Source organism: Ciconia boyciana, chromosome 7, assembly GCF_034638445.1.
Source record: "Ciconia boyciana chromosome 7, ASM3463844v1, whole genome shotgun sequence".
Lineage (NCBI taxonomy): Eukaryota > Metazoa > Chordata > Aves > Ciconiiformes > Ciconiidae > Ciconia > Ciconia boyciana.
The window spans coordinates 53212454-53236357 of NC_132940.1; the positions used below are offsets into that span (position 1 = coordinate 53212454).

At 43.8% G+C, this 23904-nt stretch overlaps 1 protein-coding gene across 1 annotated transcript in view; it reads left to right on the forward strand.

The window, feature by feature from the left end:
- LOC140654112 (probable cation-transporting ATPase 13A4) overlaps nt 1–22784 on the forward strand; it is a 44424-nt gene extending 21640 nt beyond the window's left edge. Inside the window, exons 12-30 of the mRNA XM_072867130.1 lie at nt 2000–2188; nt 2510–2571; nt 3272–3422; nt 4819–4905; nt 5601–5754; nt 6351–6462; nt 8342–8466; nt 9471–9634; nt 10721–10843; nt 11492–11571; nt 12909–12951; nt 13870–13979; nt 14794–14890; nt 15625–15697; nt 16946–17120; nt 17561–17775; nt 19691–19779; nt 21928–22008; nt 22470–22784. Of these exons, the coding sequence (XP_072723231.1) occupies nt 2000–2188; nt 2510–2571; nt 3272–3422; nt 4819–4905; nt 5601–5754; nt 6351–6462; nt 8342–8466; nt 9471–9634; nt 10721–10843; nt 11492–11571; nt 12909–12951; nt 13870–13979; nt 14794–14890; nt 15625–15697; nt 16946–17120; nt 17561–17775; nt 19691–19779; nt 21928–22008; nt 22470–22691 (2352 nt within the window). The 3' untranslated portion in view covers nt 22692–22784. The remainder of the gene's footprint in view (nt 1–1999; nt 2189–2509; nt 2572–3271; nt 3423–4818; nt 4906–5600; nt 5755–6350; nt 6463–8341; nt 8467–9470; nt 9635–10720; nt 10844–11491; nt 11572–12908; nt 12952–13869; nt 13980–14793; nt 14891–15624; nt 15698–16945; nt 17121–17560; nt 17776–19690; nt 19780–21927; nt 22009–22469) is intronic.
- Nucleotides 22785–23904: the final 1120 nt, after the last annotated feature.

Sequence of the window (23904 nt, forward strand, 5' to 3'; positions counted from 1 at the left end):
TTAATTCCCTCTGTGAAGACTGTGATAGCTCTTCTCTAATGTGCCCTATACATCAAGGGTCAATTAATTCTGTATTATAATTTTAATCAAGTTTCTCAATGTAGAACTAAGACTTACTGTGTCAGGAAGCAGCAAAGGCCAGCTATTCCATAGGGGAAGGCAAACCAGGAGCCAAGGGTGACCAGAGTACAGGTCGTGCCTCACCGACCAGGGCACAGTCACACAGTATCTGAACATGGTGGGGAGAGCTGGGTGCTGGTAACAGCCAGTCCCGGGCAAGGCAAAGTGGTAAATAATCCAGGCAGACCAGTCAGAAGCAGAAGGAGATGAGGACAAGAGACAAGGCTGTAACACACGTCTATAGGTGTCCATCCAGGAGACAGTGCTAGAGTCAGGTACACCTACAACATGGCTCAAGACAGGGACTGAAGGCCCCAACCTGAGCTTAAATGGAGCTCCTGAACCTGTGAGCAGAGGGTGTGGGTGGAGGTGAGGCTAGTGAGGGTAATTAAGGCCTATTAGTGCACCTAGGGCCCTGCCATGTTGGTCTCTAAATCTCTGGAGGATTCGCCTGAAACCCTTTTCAGAACAGTTCACTCATTCTCATGCATCAAGGTCAATGTAAGAAATAGTTGTACACTGTAAACAGTAGTTCTGCAGTTTTTAAAGCCTAATTGTTTTAGAACTTCTTCAAAAACTTTCAAGAAATCATTTCATGCCTTGATAATTATCTGCCAATGTGAAGTCCAAGTCCTGAGTTGCAAGTTTGATTCTGCAATTCAGCTTTTGAATCATTTTTCTCCTTTGGAATAATCTACAATCAGTTGGCTCAGAAGATTAATTCCCCTCGGGATTTCAAAGAAAGTGTGTTTAAGAACATATCCTGGTGTCTGCTTTGCAGTTTTTCCTTTTTTTTTTTTGTTTAACTTCCCCCTTGTAATATGTGAAGTACATGCTGATGTTATCACAGCAGCTGAAACTGTCTTGTCAGACTGGTGTAAGATTCAGTCACATGATATACTAAATGCTTTCTCTTCTGTGAGTGTGTTTATCTAAAGGTGGTAAGTGCTTCATTCTAACATGAAATAGATACAAAATATTATCAAACTGGTGTCTTCTGTGGTCTGAAACAATATCAATGAAGGGAGAATGAGAACACAATGGAAATTCAGCACATCAAATGCAACATGATTTATGGTCAAAGTCTCAAGCTCAGAAGCAGTAATAATAGAACTATGATGGTTTGCAGATCCTTCTGAACTGCAAATTGGCTTTAGTTTGCAGTTTCTCAGTTCTGGGACCCCAATTTGAAATGCATTCAATCCTTTAGCAGTGATATCAACTGCCAAGAATAACCATGCCAACATTCAGCATACTGGCAGTCAGTTTTACACCGACCTCTAAGCTCCCAAATTAGAGATGGCTTTTAGAAATGTAACTTTTACTTCCATGTCTCTTCCTGCAGGTAAAAGCAATTTCCTTTCACAACTCCTAGAACATAAGGTCAGAAGAAATCATTAGCTCATGCATTCTGCCCTCCTTTTCAGCACCATCCCATATGTCTCACCTGTCACCCTAACATGGAGTCCAGAGCTATGCCTGTAGGCAGTTGGATGAATGCCCATATGAATGGCAGATTCTTGTGTGCTGTATCATGGGAAACTGGGCTTGACTGAGGGTGCAATAACCTAGCTGGCATGTTTGAACTCATGTGCTTTGGAGGAGACTGTGAGCTCTACCTGGCAGGTTTATTGGCATGGAGAATGAAGGAAGGCCTGGAGGTTGCTCTTTAGCAGTGGTGTAGCCTTAAAACCTTTGGTTAAATGAAAGCAATTAATTTCTTAGGGAGATGAATAGGTGATAGACCATGGGCAGAAGACAGCACAGCCTGCAGCACCTGCAGTGGAGGGGAGAAGGGATGAAGAGGGCTACACTCAGATAATCCAAGCAGCACTCCTTGCCACCCTCTTGCTGATAACTGCCTTTGGTTTTATGTCAGGAGGAGGCAGGAGAAGTGGTGAAGAAGGCTTTGGATGTTATCACTATTGCTGTCCCCCCAGCTCTGCCAGCTGCCCTGACAACAGGGATCATTTATACTCAGCGGAGGCTGAAGAAAAAGGGCATCTTCTGCATCAGCCCACAGAGGATCAACATGTGTGGACAGCTGAACCTCATCTGCTTTGACAAAGTAACTGCTATGTGGTGGTTACTCTCTTACTAGTAATGGGAGCCATGCTAGGGGTGGGAGAGTATGGGTTTTGATCTAAAATACATTTCCATTGTATTTTAGAAACACACTAACCAATCTTGCATACTTAAGTTTGTGTTGTCTGAACAGACACTGTTGCAAATTGTTGGTTTTCTTGGAATCTAGGCATTGGCGGGTAGCAATTTTGCTCTGCACTGTGCTGGCATTTTCTGGACAGTAACTTCTTAAAATAAGTCTTGCTTTTTATTCCTCTTGGAGCTCTCATGTGGGAAGTTAATTTAAATGTACATTTTAACTTAGACTGGCACCTTAACAGAAGATGGCCTGGATCTTTGGGGCTTGCTGCCCTCTGAAAGAAACCGGTAAGGCTCCTTGACACACCAACGGCATTTAAATTTGGTGGGGTAGTGACTGGATTCTCCTCCTAGACATATGAACAAATCTGAAAGACAATTAATGTCAAACAGCAGTTTGAAGTTCCCCATGTTTAGATTTCCAATATTATTTCTATAGCCTCTGGCAAATGAGTTTTTTGCCTCATCCCAGGGGTCCTGCTCCACATGAAAAGATGGAGCCACTGTCGTCATCATTCGGCACAGCATGCCCAGGCAGGGTAGTCTGCAGTAGACATGCTAGGTTAGATCTCAAAGCTGCAGCGGTGCCCCAACCCTTTATGACAGGAGGTCACTGTTACCCACGAGATTGCCGCTCATTTCCTTCAGTGCCCATGTTTTTGCCCATTTACATTTCCAGAAGTGTGCATGGAAGTGTTACATTTCCAGAAATGTGCAAAAGGAAGATTTTGTAATAATCTGTTCCCCTGTCCATCCCAATGGACTCTTTAAGGATGCAAAATACACCTATTCTGAGCATGTGTATCCCAGCCTTTAACAGGTGCATGAGAAATAGCTCATGGGGGAGGACAAGTCCCCAGAAACATGCTTATGGTCTGACCACAGGATAGGACTTTAACAGCCCCCTGACTTAGGATTTTTTTTTTCTGTTAGTCATATGTTGTTTGGTGTTTTCTGATGATAATTTTTATGTTCTCTTTTGCGTTAGCTTCCAGGACTTTCACAGCTTCCCTGTGGACCACAGCCTGCCTTGGGGCCCAGTGTTCAGAGCAATGGTGGTTTGTCATTCACTAATTGTTTGGGAGGGCAAGATCCAAGGAGACCCACTGGATGTGAAAATGTTTGAGGCCACTAACTGGGTAAAGCTGTGCTTTGTTGTTATGCAAATAGCGGTGGGGAGTTTTGGTGTTCTTGCAAAGGAGAAATGTCCCAAGCCCTCCCACGCAAAGAGCCACTTCCCACACAGAAGTAAAACAGCTAAAACCCAGAAGAGATACCACATGCTCAGGCTTTTGGAGAAATGTTCCTTGTTTCTGCCTAGAGCTTTCAGCTAGGGATACTTTGAGTACATAGCTCATTTGACTGGAAGTGGTGGATATCATGCAAACCCCACTGGGGTATTAACTCTGACTGTGGCTGCTGCCAGATAACAGGAAGTCCCAGATGTGACTTATATGCAGATTAAGACTGCTTTTACAGAGCAGGTAACAGACTTTCTGTGAGCTTTGAACTAGATACAAGATTTTGACCTTTGTTAGAGCTCTATCAATGTGGAGATATTTCTACCATCTTCAGGTTTGAAATCCTATGCCGCTACGAAAGGACTGCTTTCAGTCTCTGTCCCATTACCTACAAACAGCCATCAGTGTTGCCATTTATTCTCTGATCAGTTGTGGGGGTGGGGGGTGGGGAGGAAATAAGCATTTATGAAAACTAAAAGGCCGCAAATCTGAGATGGATAAGAGGAAAACAGCCCATAATTACCTGGTGGAAGGTATAGCAACAAGCCATTACTGATGCAAGGTAAGAGATTCAGGGCAGGATTAGCTAGTTATGTGGGTGACAGCATTCATGCTTAACACCTGTCTGTTTTGTACCTGCAAAATATGTAAAACAGCCAAGTTTCAAGGAATAAACTATCCACTAATGACAGGAATTAGAGGTGTTTTTCCCCAAGGGCATCACCTTTGCCATCTCAGCCTTAGCCTATAACATCTCATCAAAGTTATAAATTAAAAAGGAATAATCCTGTTAAATAATTCCTGTGAAACATGAATAATTGTGTGCCCTTTGACACCATAAAATATTTTTGTTCCTCACAGTCATGTTGTGATGATGAAAGAACCGAGTTGATTTGTGAAGTACTTCAAGAGCAGAGGATGGTGCTTTCTACATTAATACAAACTCTTATTTATTATTTTCCCATTGGGTCTATGTTATATCTAAAGATTTTTGCATATTTAAGTGGGTCATAATGAATAAAGGATTTATTGTCACTGAGAGGACATAATCTATTTGCTGTGCAAGAGTACAGCAGGATCTTAGTGAAGCTGGTGAAGCTCTGGATTTGATTGCCAAGGGAGGCAGTGGGTTTTCCATTACTGGAGCTTTTTAGTGTGAGATCAGACAAACACCCTTCAAAAATGAGTAAGATACCTTGTTTTGAGGGAAGGAAAAGCTCTAAATGATTCCTTGAGGTTCCTTTCGGCTCTGCTGGTGCTATGATCTGAAAGATTTTTGTCTTTCAATACACAGGTGATAGATGATTCCAGTGGACACCAGATTGAAGGTCAAGGATCCACACATGCCACAGTTGTTAGACCTGGGCCTAAAGCCAGCAGTGTAAGCTCTTTGCAAGATTCACATTCATGATCAAGTTAAACTGTCGATGTAAGAGTTATATTTCATTAGAGAAACACTTGGTTGTCCTAGTCCAAGACAGCTATTCCACACTCCGTCTTTCTTGTACTGCCTGCAGAGAGATTGCCTTGCTCTCTCTGTGGAACTCTGCCTTGGGGAGCTTGCTGCTTACACCAGAAGCAGGGGGATGCTGGATGACAGATTGTCCAGCTCAGGAATTTGCCTGTCCTGGTGGCTCAAGACTCAATCCAAACTCAGCTGAGTGGTGAAGACATCTAAAAGCACTTGGGACTGCAGTGGAGTCTGGTAGCTGATGTCAGACTGTTACTGGTGACATACACCAAGGGGGGTGCTTTCAGGCATCCATTTTCCCTGTGCAAGACCAATGTAAGACCTAGCAGAGTCTGGTTAAAGAAAGAGGACTAGTGAGTTCCTTTCAGTAAATTACATCTAATAGTCTGCTAAAACTGTCAGTGAACACTTCCCACTGCTTAAGCTAAATATTTCTGTACAAATTTCCCCTCTTCTTTACATACCAGTCCTTTCTGTCCCACTGTGACAAATCAGCCCATTATACATGGTTAGCTTCTTACCATGGCCCAAAGGACAGACCTAAAATCCTTTGCCTGAGTTTAAAATCCTTACTGCAGTATCTAATGCACTTGCTTTTCTCCTAGGCCCCAGTGGAAGGAGTTACCATTTTACATCAGTTTCCATTTTCTTCAGCCTTGCAGAGAATGTCTGTTATTGCTCAGGAAATTGGTGGGGAACAACAGGTCTTCACAAAAGGGGCTCCAGAAATGGTAGCCATGTTATGTAGAGCAGAAACAGGTAACTAACATTTATAAATGCTTCCTAGAAACACTTATGTATAAGTGAGTTTTGATGGTGCAATGAAGTGGAAGGTCCAAATGAGATTTCTGGGTCTAAGACGTTACACTTCAGTCTGAAAAGTTAGAGTGTCTCTGTTGTGCTCCAAGTCTAAGGCTAAGCTCTCATACAGCCCTTCTCAGCAAAGAAAGACTGCTAAGAGATCAAAGCAAGTACCAGCTTGTACAAGGCGTACAGTCTCTGCCAGAATAGATATTTGAAAAAGTTGTCTGCTGGTCCAGTATACACCAAAAAAAGTTTTCTTTTTTTCTCCAAGCCTTGGGAGGGCAGCTAGAAGAGCACAGCTCCTTCATAACACACTGGAAGAAGGTAAGTCTTTGCTGAATAGTTTAGGATCCTAAGTGCAAAATGACAGAGGAGAGGCAATGATTTTCTTATTGAGCAAAGTTCAGTTCAGCAGCTTTCCTTGATGTCCTTGGCCTATTGGTAGACTCCAGTGTGCCTGCCCCCTGGGACAGGAACCTTCCCTGCTCCAAGGCTTCCTTTTATTAGAAAGCAATCAACCTGATGGACTGTCTTTTCCTCTTTTTGCACAGTCCCATCGAACTTTGAAAGCAAGCTTCTGCTCTACACAGCGCAGGGCTTTAGGGTCATCGGACTGGCATGTAAATCTCTACAAGCAGGGAAGCAATCTACTGATCTACCAAGGTAAGCCATAGACTGCTTCTTATCAGCCACATTCAGCTATGGGCTAGTGGTGCCTTGCATAGTACCATTACCACAACGCCCCTGCCAAAAGCAGAGCTGTAGTACAGAGTTTTGTTAGATTTAGGCCAGAGGGAATTGATTTAAATCTGTATATAGGTCTGTCTGAGAATGGGTAGAGGGCACTTCACTACCCCATCCTTACAGCATGTGCCCGGAATCCCTACCCATTTCTTAACAGTGGATCAACATAGGAAGTATAACTCTAGTACACTCTGAAGTCTAGTACACCCCTCCCTCAGTCCATCATTTCTACCAATTTTCTTGCAGATTTATCCAGGCTTTCAGTTGAAGAGAAGTCTCTTTCTTTTTTTTGTTATCCTGGCTCCTTGATTAAGCAAAGGCAGCTTATGACCCCCATTACACTGTCTATTCTCTAGGCCAGTCAAAGTCAGCAGACTATCTTCTGCTGCTGTCTTGGTCCAATCCTTTAGCTTTCTAGCTTTAGCTTTCTTTAGTTTCTAGAGAAGCCAGCAAACTCTTCTGCTATGCTCATGGTATTAGTTTTCTACAAGCCTCACACAAGAACACTTACACATGAATCCATATGCTTTTACCCAAATCCCCCTAGCTTTTGCCTGATACTCCAGAAACATCACTGCTGAAACATTTGCCATTACTTAGCGTCTGCTGTCCTCTCTGTTTACTAGCTGCAGGTCCTAATCCAGATGAGGCTCACTTGCTCTTTCACAGAGCTTTTTGCTTTGCTGAAAGGGCCAGTGACGCTGAGGCAAAGTGCAAGTGGTTTGTTTAATTCTTGTGACAGGTGTCATAACAGACCTATCCAACCCAATGAGCAAATGTGTGTGATATGGCCCAGGTTTTGCAGTTGTGTGTGCAGTTATAGCATGCGTGATGTATATGCTGCCAGGAGAAAAAAGAAAACTGGAGGTCAAACACAAGATCCACTGTGAAATCAGTGACTATTCAGGCACCACCTAACTCAGCTACTCTGACTGCCATGCCATCACCTCCTCCTTACTGGCTCCTTAGTTGGCATCACCTCCTCCTTACTACAATGGCTAAAATAAGTGTTTGAAAGCTTTTCTTTTTTTCAGACTTCAGAGTCAACCCGTCTCCCTGAGAGAGCTCTAGTTTATGACTCGGGGATGGGATTGTTTACCAAATTCTGTTCTCAACTGCATGTGTTAAACTGTAAAAGAAGCAATAGCACAGGTGTAAAGAAAAGAGTAGGAGAGAACAGAAACAGAGTTTCCACTGAGCTGTTTGCTGAGGTCCTACTGTCAAGAGTAGCAGATACCTATACTAAGGTGTGTTTCTTTGTTGTACAGTCCTCAAATGAGAAGGACTAGTGTGCATGAACTTTCCAAATCAGACCACCACAGTTTGGGAATCCTGCAGGAAATTCAGGGTGCTTTTTCATGCTGGCTAAGGATGCTGCATGAATGGAAAACAGTCCCACTTATCCATCAGGCTTCCTGTTGGTATGTGGAGCAGGTAGGTCAAAATTGGCTCTTTTTTGATTTGGTAGTTAAGCAAACATGAGCTGGAAGCTGGCTATATACTGAACTCATTCTTCAGAACAAGGGAAGAAGAGAATAGAAGGATGAAAAACCAAGTGAAGATCCTCCATACACAACCAGCACCACTTGCTGCCAGTGGGAAGCAAGCCCTGCTGGTGATGAAATAGCACCACAAAAGAGAGACAGCCTGGGACTGCTGAAAACTAGCAGGTTATTTTAATTGTTTTGAGTTAGGTGGGATGGTTAACAGTTATAACTGTCTATCAGCAAATTCAGTGCAACAACAGGCCAAAGGCAAAAAGAAGAATTAAATCTCTCTCTCTGTTATTCACTCTTAGGGAGGAGGTAGAATCTGATCTGACATTCCTGGGTCTGCTGATAATGGAGAATCGATTAAAGAGGGAGACAAAGTCTGTCCTGGAAGAGCTCAGTGCTGCCCGCATCAGGAGCGTTATGGTCACAGGTATCTAAAAAGGGTGGACTATTTATGCGGCCACTGGCCCAGATAGGGAGTTCAACGATGTTTGAGTGAACAGTCTGCTGCTTTGTCACCACCACTGGTAGAAAGGCACAGACATTTGTATCTTTCAGACAATTATAGTCCAAGAAGCATCTGTGTTGTAGTAATAATGTGAGCTGAACCATGCAGGCTTATATCCCTGACAATTTCACCAGGCTGTGTCAGATACCTAACTCTTAATCTGTCCCACTTTCACCACAGATCAGAACCTTCCTGTTCCTCTGATGCTTTCCAGTGAGTCCATTTGTTCTCCCTAGTAAGGTTATCAGATGACAGGCACAAAGACATGTCATGCAAGATCCCCTCTTTATAGGGCCTCATGAAATCCCGTTGTCATAAATGAGCAGAGATGGAGCATGGATGCCAGGACAAATCACTGAACTTTATGATGTCTGGTAACTCATGCCTACCAGTCCCTATTTATCCCATTTTTCTCTTGAAGGGCTGGCTTGGATTTGGATAGGATAACCCCCAGTTTTTCCATGGTCCAAAGACATTTTTCCAGGAGTCACACAGATCTTGTCTTCTTGGGCTTCACCCCTTCCAGCACGCATCCTACACCAAAGCCATCTAAGGCCAAATGATGAGAATCAGTGATACTAGCAGCAACTTAGCAGTGGATCTCTTAATGTTTTCTGTCTAAAACACATAATCTAGGAGCACATTACCCATCTGGATTTCTTCAAGCTGAAGATGAAAATATTTCATCTCCAGATGAAAATGAAAATATTTCATTTCCAGATGAAAATATGTTTAATTATTGAGACAGACATCATCTGCAAAGTTTTGATCTTTATCAAAAACTTTCTTAGGCACAGACACTGAAATCTTACTGATTCTTGCAGATATATTTGAAAACTTGGAATTCAGGAAAAGGCTAATATTTCCTCCATAAATAATTCCTCATTGCAGAAATTTTTAGATAACACTCCCCTTGATTTTTCTAGGTGACAACATTCAGACAGCTGTAACTGTTGCCAAAAACGCTGGGATGATTTCTCCAACGAACAGAGTGATTCTTGTGGAAGCAAACAAAATACCTGGATCTTTTTCAGCATCTATAACTTGGAAACCACTAGAAGGAAACAAACCTGAAGATTATGGAAGCCTGGTAAGCATATAAGAAGCAGGTGGTGTGCAGCAGGAAAACAAACTAAGCTGGAATGCTTTAAATAATGCAGTGAGATTATGCTAGTATAACAGACACCAGTCATTCACCATCATCTGCATGTCAATGTTATGTTCTAGAGAAGTGTTTTAAAAGAAGGGATCTTTATAAAAATGAAGAACTTCGTTCCGTAGAGCTTCTTTCCCTAGAGCTTCCTTCCTAGCATATTATCTTGTGAACACGTTTTTGCTAACTGCCTACTAGGTTTGAGAACAGCTTTGCAGAAACCCAGGAAAGATTTGTCTCTAGCCCTCAAGCTTAGTTGATGCCAGTTTAAAGCATGTTTCCTTTCCCTGCAAGGTAAACTTCATAGTATAGATGTGGACTTTGTGGAACTGCACTGAATGAACCAGCCCTGTTCAAGCAGGTAGAGAGTTAGCATACCTGCATACCCCATACCTGCAGAACTAAAACACAGATTAACTGTTGAGAAATTGCAATATACACAGTGAAACATAGACTAGCTATGCTAAGAAATTGTATTTCATCAAGCATCTCCACAAAGAAACTGAGACAAAGACCAGTTACTCTCCCTGAAGAGTATATCTGAAGGTGCTGACCCTCCTCTGAGAAGTAGTGGAGTCAGGCAGATGGTAGGGAATCTCTGCAGGGTCTGTTGAGGGGCTCCTTTCTACCAAAGCTCAGCCTGAGCAGCATTTTCACTGTATTTCACTGCAAAAAGGCATGCATAGCTATGGTGCTCATATGCTTTCTCTAGCCCCTCTCACTCACAGTGCAGGCCACCAGCCTGGCACTGTTGCATAAATTCTATCAAATGTGGCAATGCTGAGGGCCAGCTTTTAAGATATATGAAAGACTCAGTTCACACTGAAATTAATGGCATTATATGCCTAAATCCCTTTACAAATCCAGGCTAAGGCAATGGGCCTTGAACCCAGGTCTCCCAGAGTCTTCACAAGTGCCCTCCCCATGGTATGTCCTTTTCTTTGTCTGTAGTAGTACTTGTGTAAATGCACATAGTAGCTTTTGAGGGCCTGGGAGCAGCACTCATTCTGTCTTGTTTTATAGGAGAACGACAGTCAGACTGAACGAAGAATCAGGCTGGCATTGGGATCAGGCCAGTATCATTTTGCCATGAGTGGAAAATCTTATCAAATTATAGCACAGCATTTCAGGCACTTACTTCCAAAGGTAAGATCTGGATTATTTAACTGGAGTAGGCTTGCTATTCAGTAGATTTGGATTGTCCTGATATAATTAGCTGAAGAGATCTGTACCAGGACATCTTTTGGGAACAATTCTGACCCTAAAATACTTATGGGCTGGATGAATCTCTGATATTAACGTATGGGGAAGGATCTGAAAATCCCTGGATTTTTTCTGCATGTGAGAGGAGCAGACCTGCCTCATAGTGTGAGGACATGACTTAAAACATTTGTGCCCATATGCCTGGCCCTTGCACAGCACTGATTCTGTCATGTTTTGGACAACAGGAGAAAACATGGTATTACACAGCATGCAATTCAGTATGACTTGTCTGTTTTATGGAAAGGATAGTCTCATGAATTCTCTTCTAGTAAATCCCTGCCTGGTAATCTGTGTTCATCAGGTAACTCGAATGACACACCAGGCCTCTTGTCCTTATTGGGATTGTTATTTTTTCAAAATATCAATTAAGATACCTTTTATCTTTGATCATCAGCCTTTCCTGCTTTGGAGTCTAGCATCAGCTGTTTGGAAATGTGAATTTTTGGTGGTTTCTATTCGAGATTATCACTGAAATCACTGTGATTCTTACCTCAAGTGCTTAAAAAATCACTTCCTTTTTTCTCCTTACAGCTCCTACTGAATGGAACAGTTTTTGCTAGAATGTCTCCTGGTCAGAAATCCAGCCTTGTAGAAGAGTTTCAAAAGCTGGAGTAAGTTCATAATGAGCACTAAGAGTTAGGAAGTGTTTGATGAATTTCCAGGCTTGAAAAGAGTCTAGTAAGAGCTAGCTTTTGTTTAACATAGTGCTTCCTGGAAGTGCACAAAACTGAAACTTCCACAGGCATACAGCTTGTCAATTAAATTCCAAAAGCCTGTTAAAGAAGAGATACTGAAGTCCATGTTGGTTTGGCAACCCATCAAAGACCTAACACTCCCATGATTCTGGGTTTCGTTTGTTCACATCATCCTTCATTCTTACTTCTCTTTCTGGGCCTGAAGGAGGGGCACTTGTCTACCCAAGATTTTTGGGAATATCTCCCAGCACTGAAGCTTCTCTGATGCTAGCAGTCTTTTTACTGAGTCTATTGCTGACTCAGTGTGGTGTGTTAGAAAACATGGCAGGGCAGTCTGGATTGGTCTGCCGCGTGCTGCTCACAGTCATAGAGGTGTATATATATTCCTGAGTCCCAAGTGTCTTGTTGCCTGTTACTCAGCTGTTTCCCAAGTCTTTTGAACACCCCCACCCTCACCTCAACTAGCTAGCCTCTGGTCTTGCCCTAAAGCAGGGTACGCTTTAGGCTGTATCAGCTTGGTGTGAGCAGTTGTGAGCACCCCACTGTCTGGCCTCCCTGGACCAGCATCAATGCCGCCCAGTGAGAACCTCCCCTGCACTGAAATCCAGGACGCAGTAGTGAAAGACACAAGTGAGTCAGCTCGTGAAGCACTAGGCTAATTTTACTTGGATGCTGCAGATACAAGGATTTACTTTTAGGGCTCATCATTTCACAAGGTTATTTCAGCCTCAGGGTGGGGAGCTGTCTCCAGATATCCTTTTAAGCCCATGTTCTCCTTCTCTCTCTACTCCAGCTGCCTCTGTCACTTTCTGTCTGCCCCAGCAGATTCTGGCAGGACTGGACCCCAAAGCAGAGTCCCCATTCATGTCCATTCCCAGTGAACATGAGGTACCAGTGCCTGCAATCCTTTTTATGAGCAGGGCTGTCACCATTAGCCCTTTCCTCTGTTATGATTGACCTTAAACCCAGTGAGGGTGGGAGTCCGTTGTAGCATAAAACTTCATGCTAATGTATTCTTCAGTCTGTCACAGCAGAAACTCTTTACTGTAGGCACACCTGAGGTGCAAGCCCAAGGTTCATGCACAGTCCAGAGTCCTGGGCTTCTATTTCAGTCTTTCAGCTTTTCAGAAAGGCTTTTAACAAAAAGCTCACCTGACTTGCATAAATGACTCACACGGAGGAGGCTCTGATTCCCTCCTGTTTATAGGTCTCACTTTCCCCGGAACTGAACTGTAGGTCACTTTATTTTTTAGTTACTTTGTGGGCATGTGTGGAGATGGAGCCAATGACTGTGGGGTAAGTGAAAATTCTTTACAATATATTTATTTAAAAAATTAAAAATGAATGCAATGCCAGTAGAATATCCCAAACTGAGCACGTGTGGGAGATGGGAGTGTTCTGCTTATTCACAGAGCAGCTGTACTGGCACCAGTACTGATTCAGGCCTGATCCCACAGTGTGGTCCTTACCATGCAAGAGCTGTCTTAGGCAGAGATTGTTGCAGTTTGTGGTCTCAAGGACTGATTCATTTCCTTCACAAAAACCACCAGAGGATTCTCCAAATCCTCCACTGGGGTTTCTGTCAACATCTTCACTGTCTGGGGGTGGAGAAGACTAGGGTGAGAAGGAGTTTCCATGGGGAACAGCTGTAGCCCTACAAGTTTTTTGTAAATGTGCATTTTAGAAGTGCAAGAAAGTTTTTTTTTTTTTTTTTCCAAAAGGAAGGGTCTGTGTTCAGGAGGGACCCATAACTCCCTTCTAGGCAGGTTCAGTTCACTCCATGACTTCACACATCCTTATGGCAGTGAGAGCAATGCCACGTAGACAGTGAAGCACTCACTTGCCCTAACACAAAGTCCCAAGGATTCTCCTGGGGGAAGCAAGCAGAGAGCCTAGGCTGTCTACATAAGGGGTGACTGCAAATAAGTGCTGACAAAAGAGACAGAGCCAAACCTGTCTTCTGCAGCTGGTAGTGGATGGCTTTGGGGTCTGTGGAAAATTGATTTTCCCATGCTGTCATCCCCATTCTTCTTCTGGACCCGATGCCTCAACCACATCCCACTGGAGGAACCTTTTGGGTGGGGCACACCCAGGGAGTGAAGAGGGACTGCTGTTCACAGGATGTATCCTGTAATAAGGGGTCACTTCTTGGCTGACATGTCAGTTGTTGTGTCTTCCTGATTTGTGAGTGCTGAAGAAGAATGTGACTTTCAGGCTTTGAAAGTGGCGCATGCAGGGATATCACTGTCGGAGCAGGAGGCATCTGTGGCTTCACCTTTCACATCCCGAACCCCCAGCATAGCATGTGTGCCAGAGCTAATCAGGTAAGCATGGATTTTTGTTTCCTATTTCATAAAGGAGACAGTTCCCACTCCTCTCAAATATTAGTGTTGGGTGTTCCCACCAGGCCAGAATGTACATATCTAGAGAAAAATAAATGTCTTTGACCTTGAAATTGCCATTTGCCTAGTTCCTATCTAAAATTCCTTTAAGATATATTAATTCCCTCAAAAGTACAGGAGGAGGGCATCTACAGCTGAGCTTTATGTCATTAGCAGTATTTTAAATGCAAAAGAAATAGCAAAATGAACAATGCTCCATAAAGCTGAATCAAATGTCCGCAAATCAACCTGTACACTACTGTTAGGCCCTGCCTCTGATACCTTATGCAAGCAAAACATTAGCATCTGTTATGCCAGGGTCTTGATTTTGCTTACTGGGGCAGATGAATAACCAGGGACAGTGCGTTACCCTTGTTGGATACTATATGTTCACTGCAGGAGGAGAGGACTTGTTAGTTTGAACTCGCTGAGCAGCTGCTTGGCTTTGTATATTTTTCCTCACATGGAGTTGTCACCTGCACTATGAATGTCAGCAGGAAAACTCACTGGGGTAAATTGTAGTCTTGGGAACATAGATGACTGGGATCAAGCCCTTTTGCTTGCAGCAAGATTTCTGCAAGGGAAGATTTTACTTTCATTCAGGCCAGATTTTATTTATTTCACCTCCCAGCAAGATATTTGCAGACACTTCTCTACTTGTGACACATGCCTTGTTTTTCAACAGCGTTTTGAGAGGACTGGCAACAGGAGCAGACCCATCACCTAATTGCTGTCCTTTATTCATGTCTTCACACAGGGAAGGCCGGGCTGCCCTCGTCACTTCCTTCTGCATGTTCAAGTACATGGCACTGTACAGCACCATTCAGTACCTTGGTGTTCTCCTGCTGTACTGGGTATGTCTTGGGAACGTGTTGGCTAGAACTGGATGAGCTACTACTCCCTTGTAGGAGAAACATGGCATAAAAGCCACAATAAAACTAGGGTATGGAGCCTTACCTTTATCTGAGCTGCAAACTTCTGCGGCGTGATCATATGGTCCTGCTGTACCCTCAGCTGAAAACTGGAAAGATTCTTCCCATTAACTTCAGCCAGTGGGCTCAAGATCCAAGCTGGGCAAAAAGAAGGCTGAGATACTGAACTGTATTTTGGATGAGGGCATATGTCTGTGAAAAGGGAGAATCTGGCATAAGCATATGCTGTTGCAATTTATTCAGCATTTAAAGCATGACTTAACTTGACAGTAAGCAAAATCCCCTGGAGAGCCTTAAACCACTTTTGCATGGCTTCTTCCCAAATAGATGGGAGGGCTTTGCCTTCAGAAGTCACCCAGCATTGAGAAAGCACGTCTCTTCAAATAGCCTTCTTTTTAATTGCATTGAGTGAACTGGAAGCGTCGTTAGTCTGAACAATACACAAAATGAGAGTATTAACTGCAGGCCCAATGATGACGAATCTATTGGCAGGGTGGTGGATTGTGTGGTCCCCTTATCTGCTGAGTAGCGTTTCAGAACAAACAGCAGAGCATTAGCTCCATGAAAATAATACAGCTTTCTGGAGATGATATAAACAAGCCCATGGCAAATGTCTGATTTGTGATTTTTTTTTTTCTTTGTGTTCCTCTTTTCAGCAACTAAACTCCTTTGGGAATTACCAATTTTTGTTCCAAGATCTGGCTATTACCACTGTAATTGGTGTGACAAGTAAGCCCCTTAGTCATCCTCTATATTAATAAGAGAATGATCTCAAATATTTTTCACCTCCTTGGAAATGCATAATTCTATGTACAGAAAGGAAGAAAAGAGAGACTACATAGAGTACAGGATGTTTAGATTAGTAGAGGAGGCATCTTGTTTGAGAAAAGCTCTGAAATAAGATGGGTAATTCTTAGTGGTGCATTTGCTGAGCATGTAGGTTGTTAACTTGGATGTTTTTTCTAGAAGAAGTAAAAACAGACTTAATGCAGTGGAAAGTCTATTCAGGCTTTTTCCTGTTGACTTAGGAAGGCAGATTAAGAAGATACTTAAGGATGCATGCCCAATTGAAAAAGTGTAGGGATCGACTATTTGGAGTCCAACAGTTTGCAGCTGTGTAGGCAGGAGACATGAGAGGAAAGAGAAATGAAAATAGAGAAGAAAGAAATGACAGATGTCGGACACTACAGAGCAGGAAGTTGTAAGACAAGAATAAGAGAGGAAACCAGTGCTGGAGGGGAAAGAGAAAGAAGGGGTTGTTGAGATAGAGTAAATGGAGGGAGAGGTTTAGAAGCAGGAATGGCAAGGGCAGGGGCATGAAAAGCATATAGCAAAACCATATAGCTGTCGTCCATCCCTGCTGGAACATGGACAACTGGAAAAGGCCTTGATTAAATCAAGTCTAAAAAGGTCGGCCACAATACCAGGTGCCAAAAGCTACCTTGCTGTAAGTAGCCCATTTGGAACACTGCATCAAGGCTTTCTGTATAGCTCTTTTACTCAAAGTCTGGATAACTTTCTTAAACCTAAGAACAGAGGAAAACCTGTTGGGTCAGATAATGCAGTCCTCTACCAGCTGAAATAGCCAGGCACTAGGTGCTTAGTCCAGGAGGATGCACAGAACATGGGCAACAGAAAATCCCAAGCCACAGTTGACAAGTGACAGAAAGAGAATAGGAGAGCTTGAGCATATCCTTATATCCTTGGGCCTGACAGTAGCCAAATAAAATAAAAAGTCCAACATTTTGTTTTCCAAAAATGCCTCATGATAGTCAGATGGCATTAATTAACCTCTTCTGTGGCCAATAAGATTTTGTAAGAAAACAACTCTGTGTTTTGTACTTGATATAGTATTTGTATGTATTATAAAGAACATTATAGACTGTAAAAGTGCTGGCCATTGGTAACAGTCAGTAATATACAGCAGCACTGCTTGTATTTTGGACACACTAGTAAACATCTCTGTGCATGTTTCAGTGAGTTTCACAGGTGCCTATCCAAAGCTGGTTCCCTACAGGCCTCCTAGCCAACTCATCTCACCCCCGTTGCTGCTCTCTGTTGTACTTAACATCCTCTTCAGCCTCAGCATGCAGATCTTTGGGTTTGTGGTGGTCCAGGAGCAGCCTTGGTACTCCAAGACCAATATACATAGGTAGGTCTCCTTCTTGGGACTCTGGGTGACACAGGGCAGACCTAGTGGGACGGGTCTGCATGATACTATTGATCAACTTAACTACAGGCCTGGTCAGCAGCTGCAGCCAGACCCTGTGCTTCCCCACAGGGTGCAAACACATTAACCAGTGTTGTCTGCAGGTCCCTAAGCTCTCCAGCAAGTCTGCTGTGCAGCACAGTGCATGTGGTAAGAATGCTTCTGTTGAGCACAAAGAGGAGTATTTGATTGCAGGGAAGACCAGGGTATCCAGCAAGCTCAACCCAGTGGGTAAGACTGAGGACATTGCCAATAACCTCCATCCTTGTGACAGCAGGAGCAAATCATAGCTGTGAGGGAGGATTCCTGATAGTGGTAGTGGAAGCTGGGGGAAATAATCAGGACAGTGACCATTTGCTGACCAGTGTGACACTCTTTTTCAGTGCCTGCCTCTCAATGAACAACCACATCGAGAATTCGTCCTCTATTTCCAGCCTGGGGCTCCATGGGATGAGAGATGGAGCCCATGGGCAAATGGACAATGGCTACAAGAGCTATGAAAACACCACAGTGTGGCTGCTAAGTACCATCAACTGCCTCATCGTAGCACTAGTGTTTTCCAAGGGAAAGCCTTTCAGGCAACCCATCTACACAAACTGTAAGCATGGGCAGTGTCCTGGTTTCGGCTGGGATAGAGTTAATTTTCTTTCTAGTAGCTGATATAGTGCTGTTTTGGATTTAGTATGAGAATAATATTGATAACACACTGATGTTTTAGTTGTTGCTAAGTAGTGCTTACACTAGTCAAGGACTTTTCAGCTTCCCATGCTCTGCCAGGTGCACAAGAAGCTGGGAGGGGGCACAGCCAAGACAGCTGATCCAAACTGGCCAAAGGGCTATTCCATACCATATGACGTCATATGGTCCCAGTTATTAAACTGTTCTTATCTCAACCCATGAGTTTTCTTACTTTTGCTCTTCCGATTCTCTCCCGCATCCCACCGGGGGGGAGGGTGAGCAAGTGGCTGTGCGGTGCTTGGTTGCCAACTATGGCTAAACCACGACAGGGAGAGAGGGAGGGATCTGTGAGTAAGTCAGCTCAGGAGGTCAGTTCACTAGAGAAAAATTAAAACTTGACCAAAGTGATGACAGCCAAAAAAGCAGGAGCCCAATATTAGATTTCTAAATGGCTAAAGGCCACCTTTTCAGAAGTTTTAGTGCCAGTGGCATCCTGTAACCAGCAGCTCTCTGAGCTGGACCCACACTTTATGCTTCTGTACTGTTAAAAACCTGCCCCTGGCATTTAGATTTCTGAAACAGACAACTGGAGTTTGGTAAAAACTTTTAAGGAGTAGCAGGAAGGTGCTGTTGGCTGGCAGAAGTATCATGTTACTTAAGGCAGCCTGAATGAGACATCTCAAGAAGAGCCAGAATTAGGTGGTCTCACTTTGCTTTAGTCTTTAGAATAACTCTGGAAGAGCCCTATGCCTGTCTCCCTAAAGCATGCTGGTTGGGCAGTATTTCAGAGAACTCATGTTCAGGGCATTCTTTTGGGCCCATCTCAGAAGAAAACATACAATGAAATCTGCGCATTTGCAGAGGCCCTGTTTCCTATTCCAGAACCAGAGACGTTTAGCATTTGCTAACTCTGTGACCAGTAACTTCTTTAAAGAGGGAACATCAAAGGAGGCAATAACTTGAAGGGGCTGTAGTGAAGTCTAGTAGGTCTGTTCTGCCTCTGAAAGACTGTCATGTGAAGGGAATATGAGCACATGTGATTGTGGCAGTTCTGGAAGTTGCAGTGAGGTATAGGAGAGCCGTTCTTTTTCTCTGTGGGACAAATCCTGCAGCTGTGTCTCAGGCAAATCTCTGTTCAGTTCTTTTTTGGCTGAAGAGTTAAATTAATGCTGCAGGTTTCATGGCTTTGCTGTTTTGGTATAGTAATAGTGAGGAGGGGACGTTCCTCCCAGATAGCAGAAGAGTGGGTCATCAGTCTCCCAGAACCAGGCAAAACCAGAGTGAGTGGCTGGGGGTGTGAAGTTTGGTGCATGTCAGCTGAAAAGAAAATGAATTTACTCATCATTGGAACATTTGCCTACGGATGGGGAGGGCAAGAGATTCTCCATTACTTAGACTCTTTAGATCCTGATCTAGAGCAAAGTCTTGATATCACTGAAATTGAGAGCAGAGTTCCTAATCATATCAACAAGAGCAAGACTACATCCTGGACATTTTTCTGAATGACAGGAGACACTGAGCTCAGAGTGAGACTCACTGGAAGGCTTGAAGGCTTCTCAGATGTGAGAGGTCAGATCGAATGTTCAAAATACTTTTTTGGCATTTTAAATCTGTGGCTACAAGGCGTGTCCCAGCCTCACAAATATCTGCTTGACTGAGTAAAGCTGGGGGTTTAGTCTGTTCATTTTTCTTTTGCTGAAAGTTCCTTCCTATCTCATGGATTTTTTTTTTTGCCTGTTTGACAGAGAAAATGATTACAATCTTCTGTAGTAAAGGCAAGCAGCTGAGATTGCTCATAAACCTGTGGGTTTATTTGCCTGTTCTTGTCCCTTCAGATGTGTTCTTACTGGTGCTCATAGGGCAGCTGGGCATTTGCCTCTTCTTGGTGTTTGCTGATATTGATGATCTCTACTCTAAGATGGATGTGAGTATTGTTCAAAGGTGGATTTCCTTCCTACTGCCAGTCCTGTTATAAGTGCACTGGGACTGTTTTTAACAAAAGGCACAGACTTTTGCAGGGATATGTGGCACCTCTAAAGACAAATAAAATTTAAAGAGATGGATTTTAGATGATGGGATTGAAGAACCTTTTGGAGATATGGTAGCTCCAAACTAAGATCGGTGCATTCTGATACCTGGACAGCTACACATGTATGTTTGATTGTTTTAGAGCATTGTCCATGCAACAGAAGATGATATCGCTAAGCTTACCATGCTTGGTATGTTGGTGGCTTGATAGTTGTGAAGCCAGGAGAAGAAAGGGGCTAGGCCCTGCAAGTTTAAACTAAAGCACCATGCACTTGTGTTTCTCAGGCTGTGCTACTCTGCACACAGCTCCTCTTGCAAAGAAGATCTGCCAGTTGGCACTCACAGCAGCTCTCAGTTCTCAGTCCCCAATATTTTCAGGCTCCCTGTTTAAATTTCAGACAGCCTGCAGTTTCCTAAAGCAGCATTTGGGTTTAGAACAGCTGTAGAGAAATACTAGTGGGGCTGTAACGGCAACAGAAGATCTATCTTGATCCTTGATTAATAAATACCAATAGGACTTGGCTTATTTAGTCTGGCAGAACGCAAGCTGGGAGTTGCTTTGTACAAATCCATCCTCGGGGAAATGTAAGGGAAGGATAAGATCCACATCAGCTGTAGGACAGGGTTGTCAGTGGACCTGGCAATTAGTATGTTGAGGCTGGGAGATGTTAACCTCCTCCACTGTGACAATCTCACAACCTTGTGGTAGGAGTCACAGGAACAAAACAACAAAAGCAACACACAGCTATTTTTTCAGTACATTTATAATCAGAACAATGAAGTGTGGTGGCTTTGGATAACAAGTACTGAGCATGATGTTGCTTCCAGTCCTGTATCTTTGCATGACAGTTAGCAAGTGGATTTAGAAATGGAAATAATGAAACATGGGAAGAGAAACATAGACAAGGGGAACGGACCTGGATTTTGAATACCAAGCAGCCTAGCTAAAGCTGCCTCACCGTGTAACTCTTTCCAGAGCAGCGGCTCAGCGAGCAGACCCAGTTAAAGAATCTGCCACGAGGTGGCACTTTAAAGCAAGTCTTAGTCTTGTTGTGGACTGTGGTGACACAGGACATTGTCAGCACTGCAGCTGTGAGGGGCTAAAATACCTTTGGGGAGAACTGCAAAACTCACAGGCTGTCTGGAGGGAATACACTGGATTTGCTGAGAAGAGAAAAGGAGGGAGTGGCAATAAGAAACTCTGCTATAGCCTAGCCCCGGCGAAACTGCTGATCCAAATTTTGGATCTGAGCTGCATCTCCAAAATAAGTTGAGCTACAGCCAGAAAGCCAGTGCTGCCAGCTGTGGGAAGCTGAAGCTGGGTTTGGAGCTGAAATACTCGGACTTCAAACTATTTCCTATATTAGAAAGAAAGGAAGCATTTAGATTTCCTGTTGCAGTTCTGGAGTATGGTTTGCTCTGCTGCATCATAAGTTTAAAAGCACCTTTATCGATAATTCCTCAAGACAAGTAGCAATATTGGCTCATCAGCAGTGTATAGCCAGTGTGGGATCCTGGCTTTTGATGACACAAAGCTGGTGAAGGGTCTGGAGAACAAGTCCTATGAGGAGCGGCTGAGGGAACTGGGATTGTTCAGCCTGGAGAAAAGGAGGCTGAGGGGAGACCTTATCGCTCTCTACAACTACCTGAAAGGAGGTTGTAGAGAGGTGGGTGTCAGTCTCTTCTCCCAGGTAGCAAGTGATAGGACAAGAGGAAATGGCCTCAAGTTGTGCCAGAGGAGGTTTAGACTGGATATTAGGAAAAATGTCTTCACCAAAAGGGTTGTCAAGCATTAGAACAGGCTGCCCAGGGAAGTGGTTGAGTCACCACCCCTGGGGGTATTTAAAAGATGTGTAGATGTGGTGCTTAGGGACATGGTTTAGTGGTGGACTTGGCCATGCTAGGTTTACGGTTGGACTCAATGATCTTAAGGGTCTTTTCCAACCTAAATGATTCTATGATTTTATGATTCTATGACACAAGCTCCCACCAGTGTCTAGTGTGCACACATGTTGTTGAACAGCTTCTCCTGCTTTTTTCCCAGCTTGTTTGCACCCCTACCATGTGGCGGATCTCCATGGTGATAATGCTTGCAGTCACACTTGCTGTGTCCTTCCTTGTCGAGGTGAGCATGCTTCATTGAATGTACCGGTCAGCACTAATTGGAGAGACGAAAGGGTCAGGTCTCACTCTTTCTCCCTCCTCCTCAGCCCAGCCTGGGAATATCTAGTAAAACAGGAGCCATTTCTGCTACCTTGCCCTTACTCTCTTTCCTCAAAGCCCCACATCTGAATCATCAGATATAAGGGAATGCAAGGCCTAGCCACCTTTTCTTTCCTCTGGTGAGTGGGATGTATCAGGCCCTGCCCCAGGCTAGAGAAATATGGGCAGTCTTTGGTGTTTTCTACTCAGATCCTGAGGACTGCCAGGAGGAGCTGGTCCCAGTTTTCTGGTGGAGAGCTCTGGTGGAGCTAATACGAGAAGTGGTCAGTAAAAGGCTATTTAAGGGTTGTGGATGAGCAGGTTGAAGAGGGAAATCTGCTGTTCAGGTTCTCCAGAATCTTCCTTTTGCTCTTGCTTTTACAGGAGGCTGTCATCGAGAACAGACCGTTATGGCTGCTACTGAAAAAGACCTTCCGGTACCACTCAAAGAGCCATTACAAGAGGCTGCAGCGAGTGTTGGAGCAGGACTCAGCCTGGCCACCTCTGAATGAAACCTTCTTCTCAGATTCTGTGGCAATATCAGTAGAGGGAAATATGGGAGGCCATAGCAATCCAACATTTGACAGCAATGAGGACACACTCTGAAGGAAACTGCAGAGGACATGTGTCCAGGACAGTTGGCTGTAGAAGGACTGTCTCAGAGATACAAGAAAAGAGGAAGGACCGATCCATCACTGCCTCCCCATTCTGAGACTAACCAGCTCTGGCTTATTTTTAAATTCACTGGAAGCAGAAAAGCTGGCTGCAATAGCATAAAGCCACAACAGTGTTTCTCCTGTCCTCTTGCCCATGTATGAATGGCTGCCAGCTGTTAAATGGAACAGCTTGCTGAATATTGGCAAAGTATTCACAGTTGAAACACCCCATTGCTGCATCTCTCTCTTGAACTGCATTACGCGGTCCATAAAGGTGGGGGCTTCTCCAGATGAGAAGTAGCTAATTTAGATACCAGCACCCCTCTGGGGAAATCCCCTTTGAGAAAACAAGTAGAACTTACTCCTGATAGAGGCTGCTGAACACAGGCAGATCCTGGGATTCCTATAGCTCTTGGGGTTTCAGATACTGCTACCTGGTGTCTGGCATTTGTTGGGTTTTTTTCCCCTTCTGGCAATCCTTGGCTTTCTGGAGCTGGAAGGAGCTGCAAATAGCCAAAGCCTTCTAGAAGCATCCACTCCCAGCACCATTATGCTCTTCCCATGATGGGAACAATGCAGAGCTCTATTGCTAGCTCACTGCTGCCCGGCAACGTGTTTGCCGCCTTCTCAGTTTAAAACATGTGCTACTTGCAATTTCTGGGTGAAAAATCTATTGAGATACAGAGCAGAATTATTTCATTGTTTAACAATTCTTTATTGAGGGAGGTATTTGTTTGGGATATCAATTTTAAAATATTAGAATGAAACACGTGATAATTGCAAATTATGATCTCATCCTGTGGGTCTACAAGGACACACTGTCCCTTGTGGTGTGAGCTTGCTCTACTAGAGCTTATGCTGCACAGCTGGGCTGCCACCTGGCATCAGCTCCTGGTTTACCAGTGCCAAAAGAAGCAGACATTGAAGGCGTTACTACCCCCAAGGGCCTAAGGCCTGAATTAAAAGACAGGGAGCCAGCTAGGTCTCAGAATAATTTTATTAAATTCTGTGGTGTGCTCTTAAGTTGAACCATCTGAGGTTTTGGCTCTTGTTTACAACCATAATTGCACATGCTACACACCATGTGTCATTCATCAACTCATATCCCTCACCTGTTAACCTTTGATGGTGACTTCTACTTGCTCTGCTGTGCTGCTTCTGCC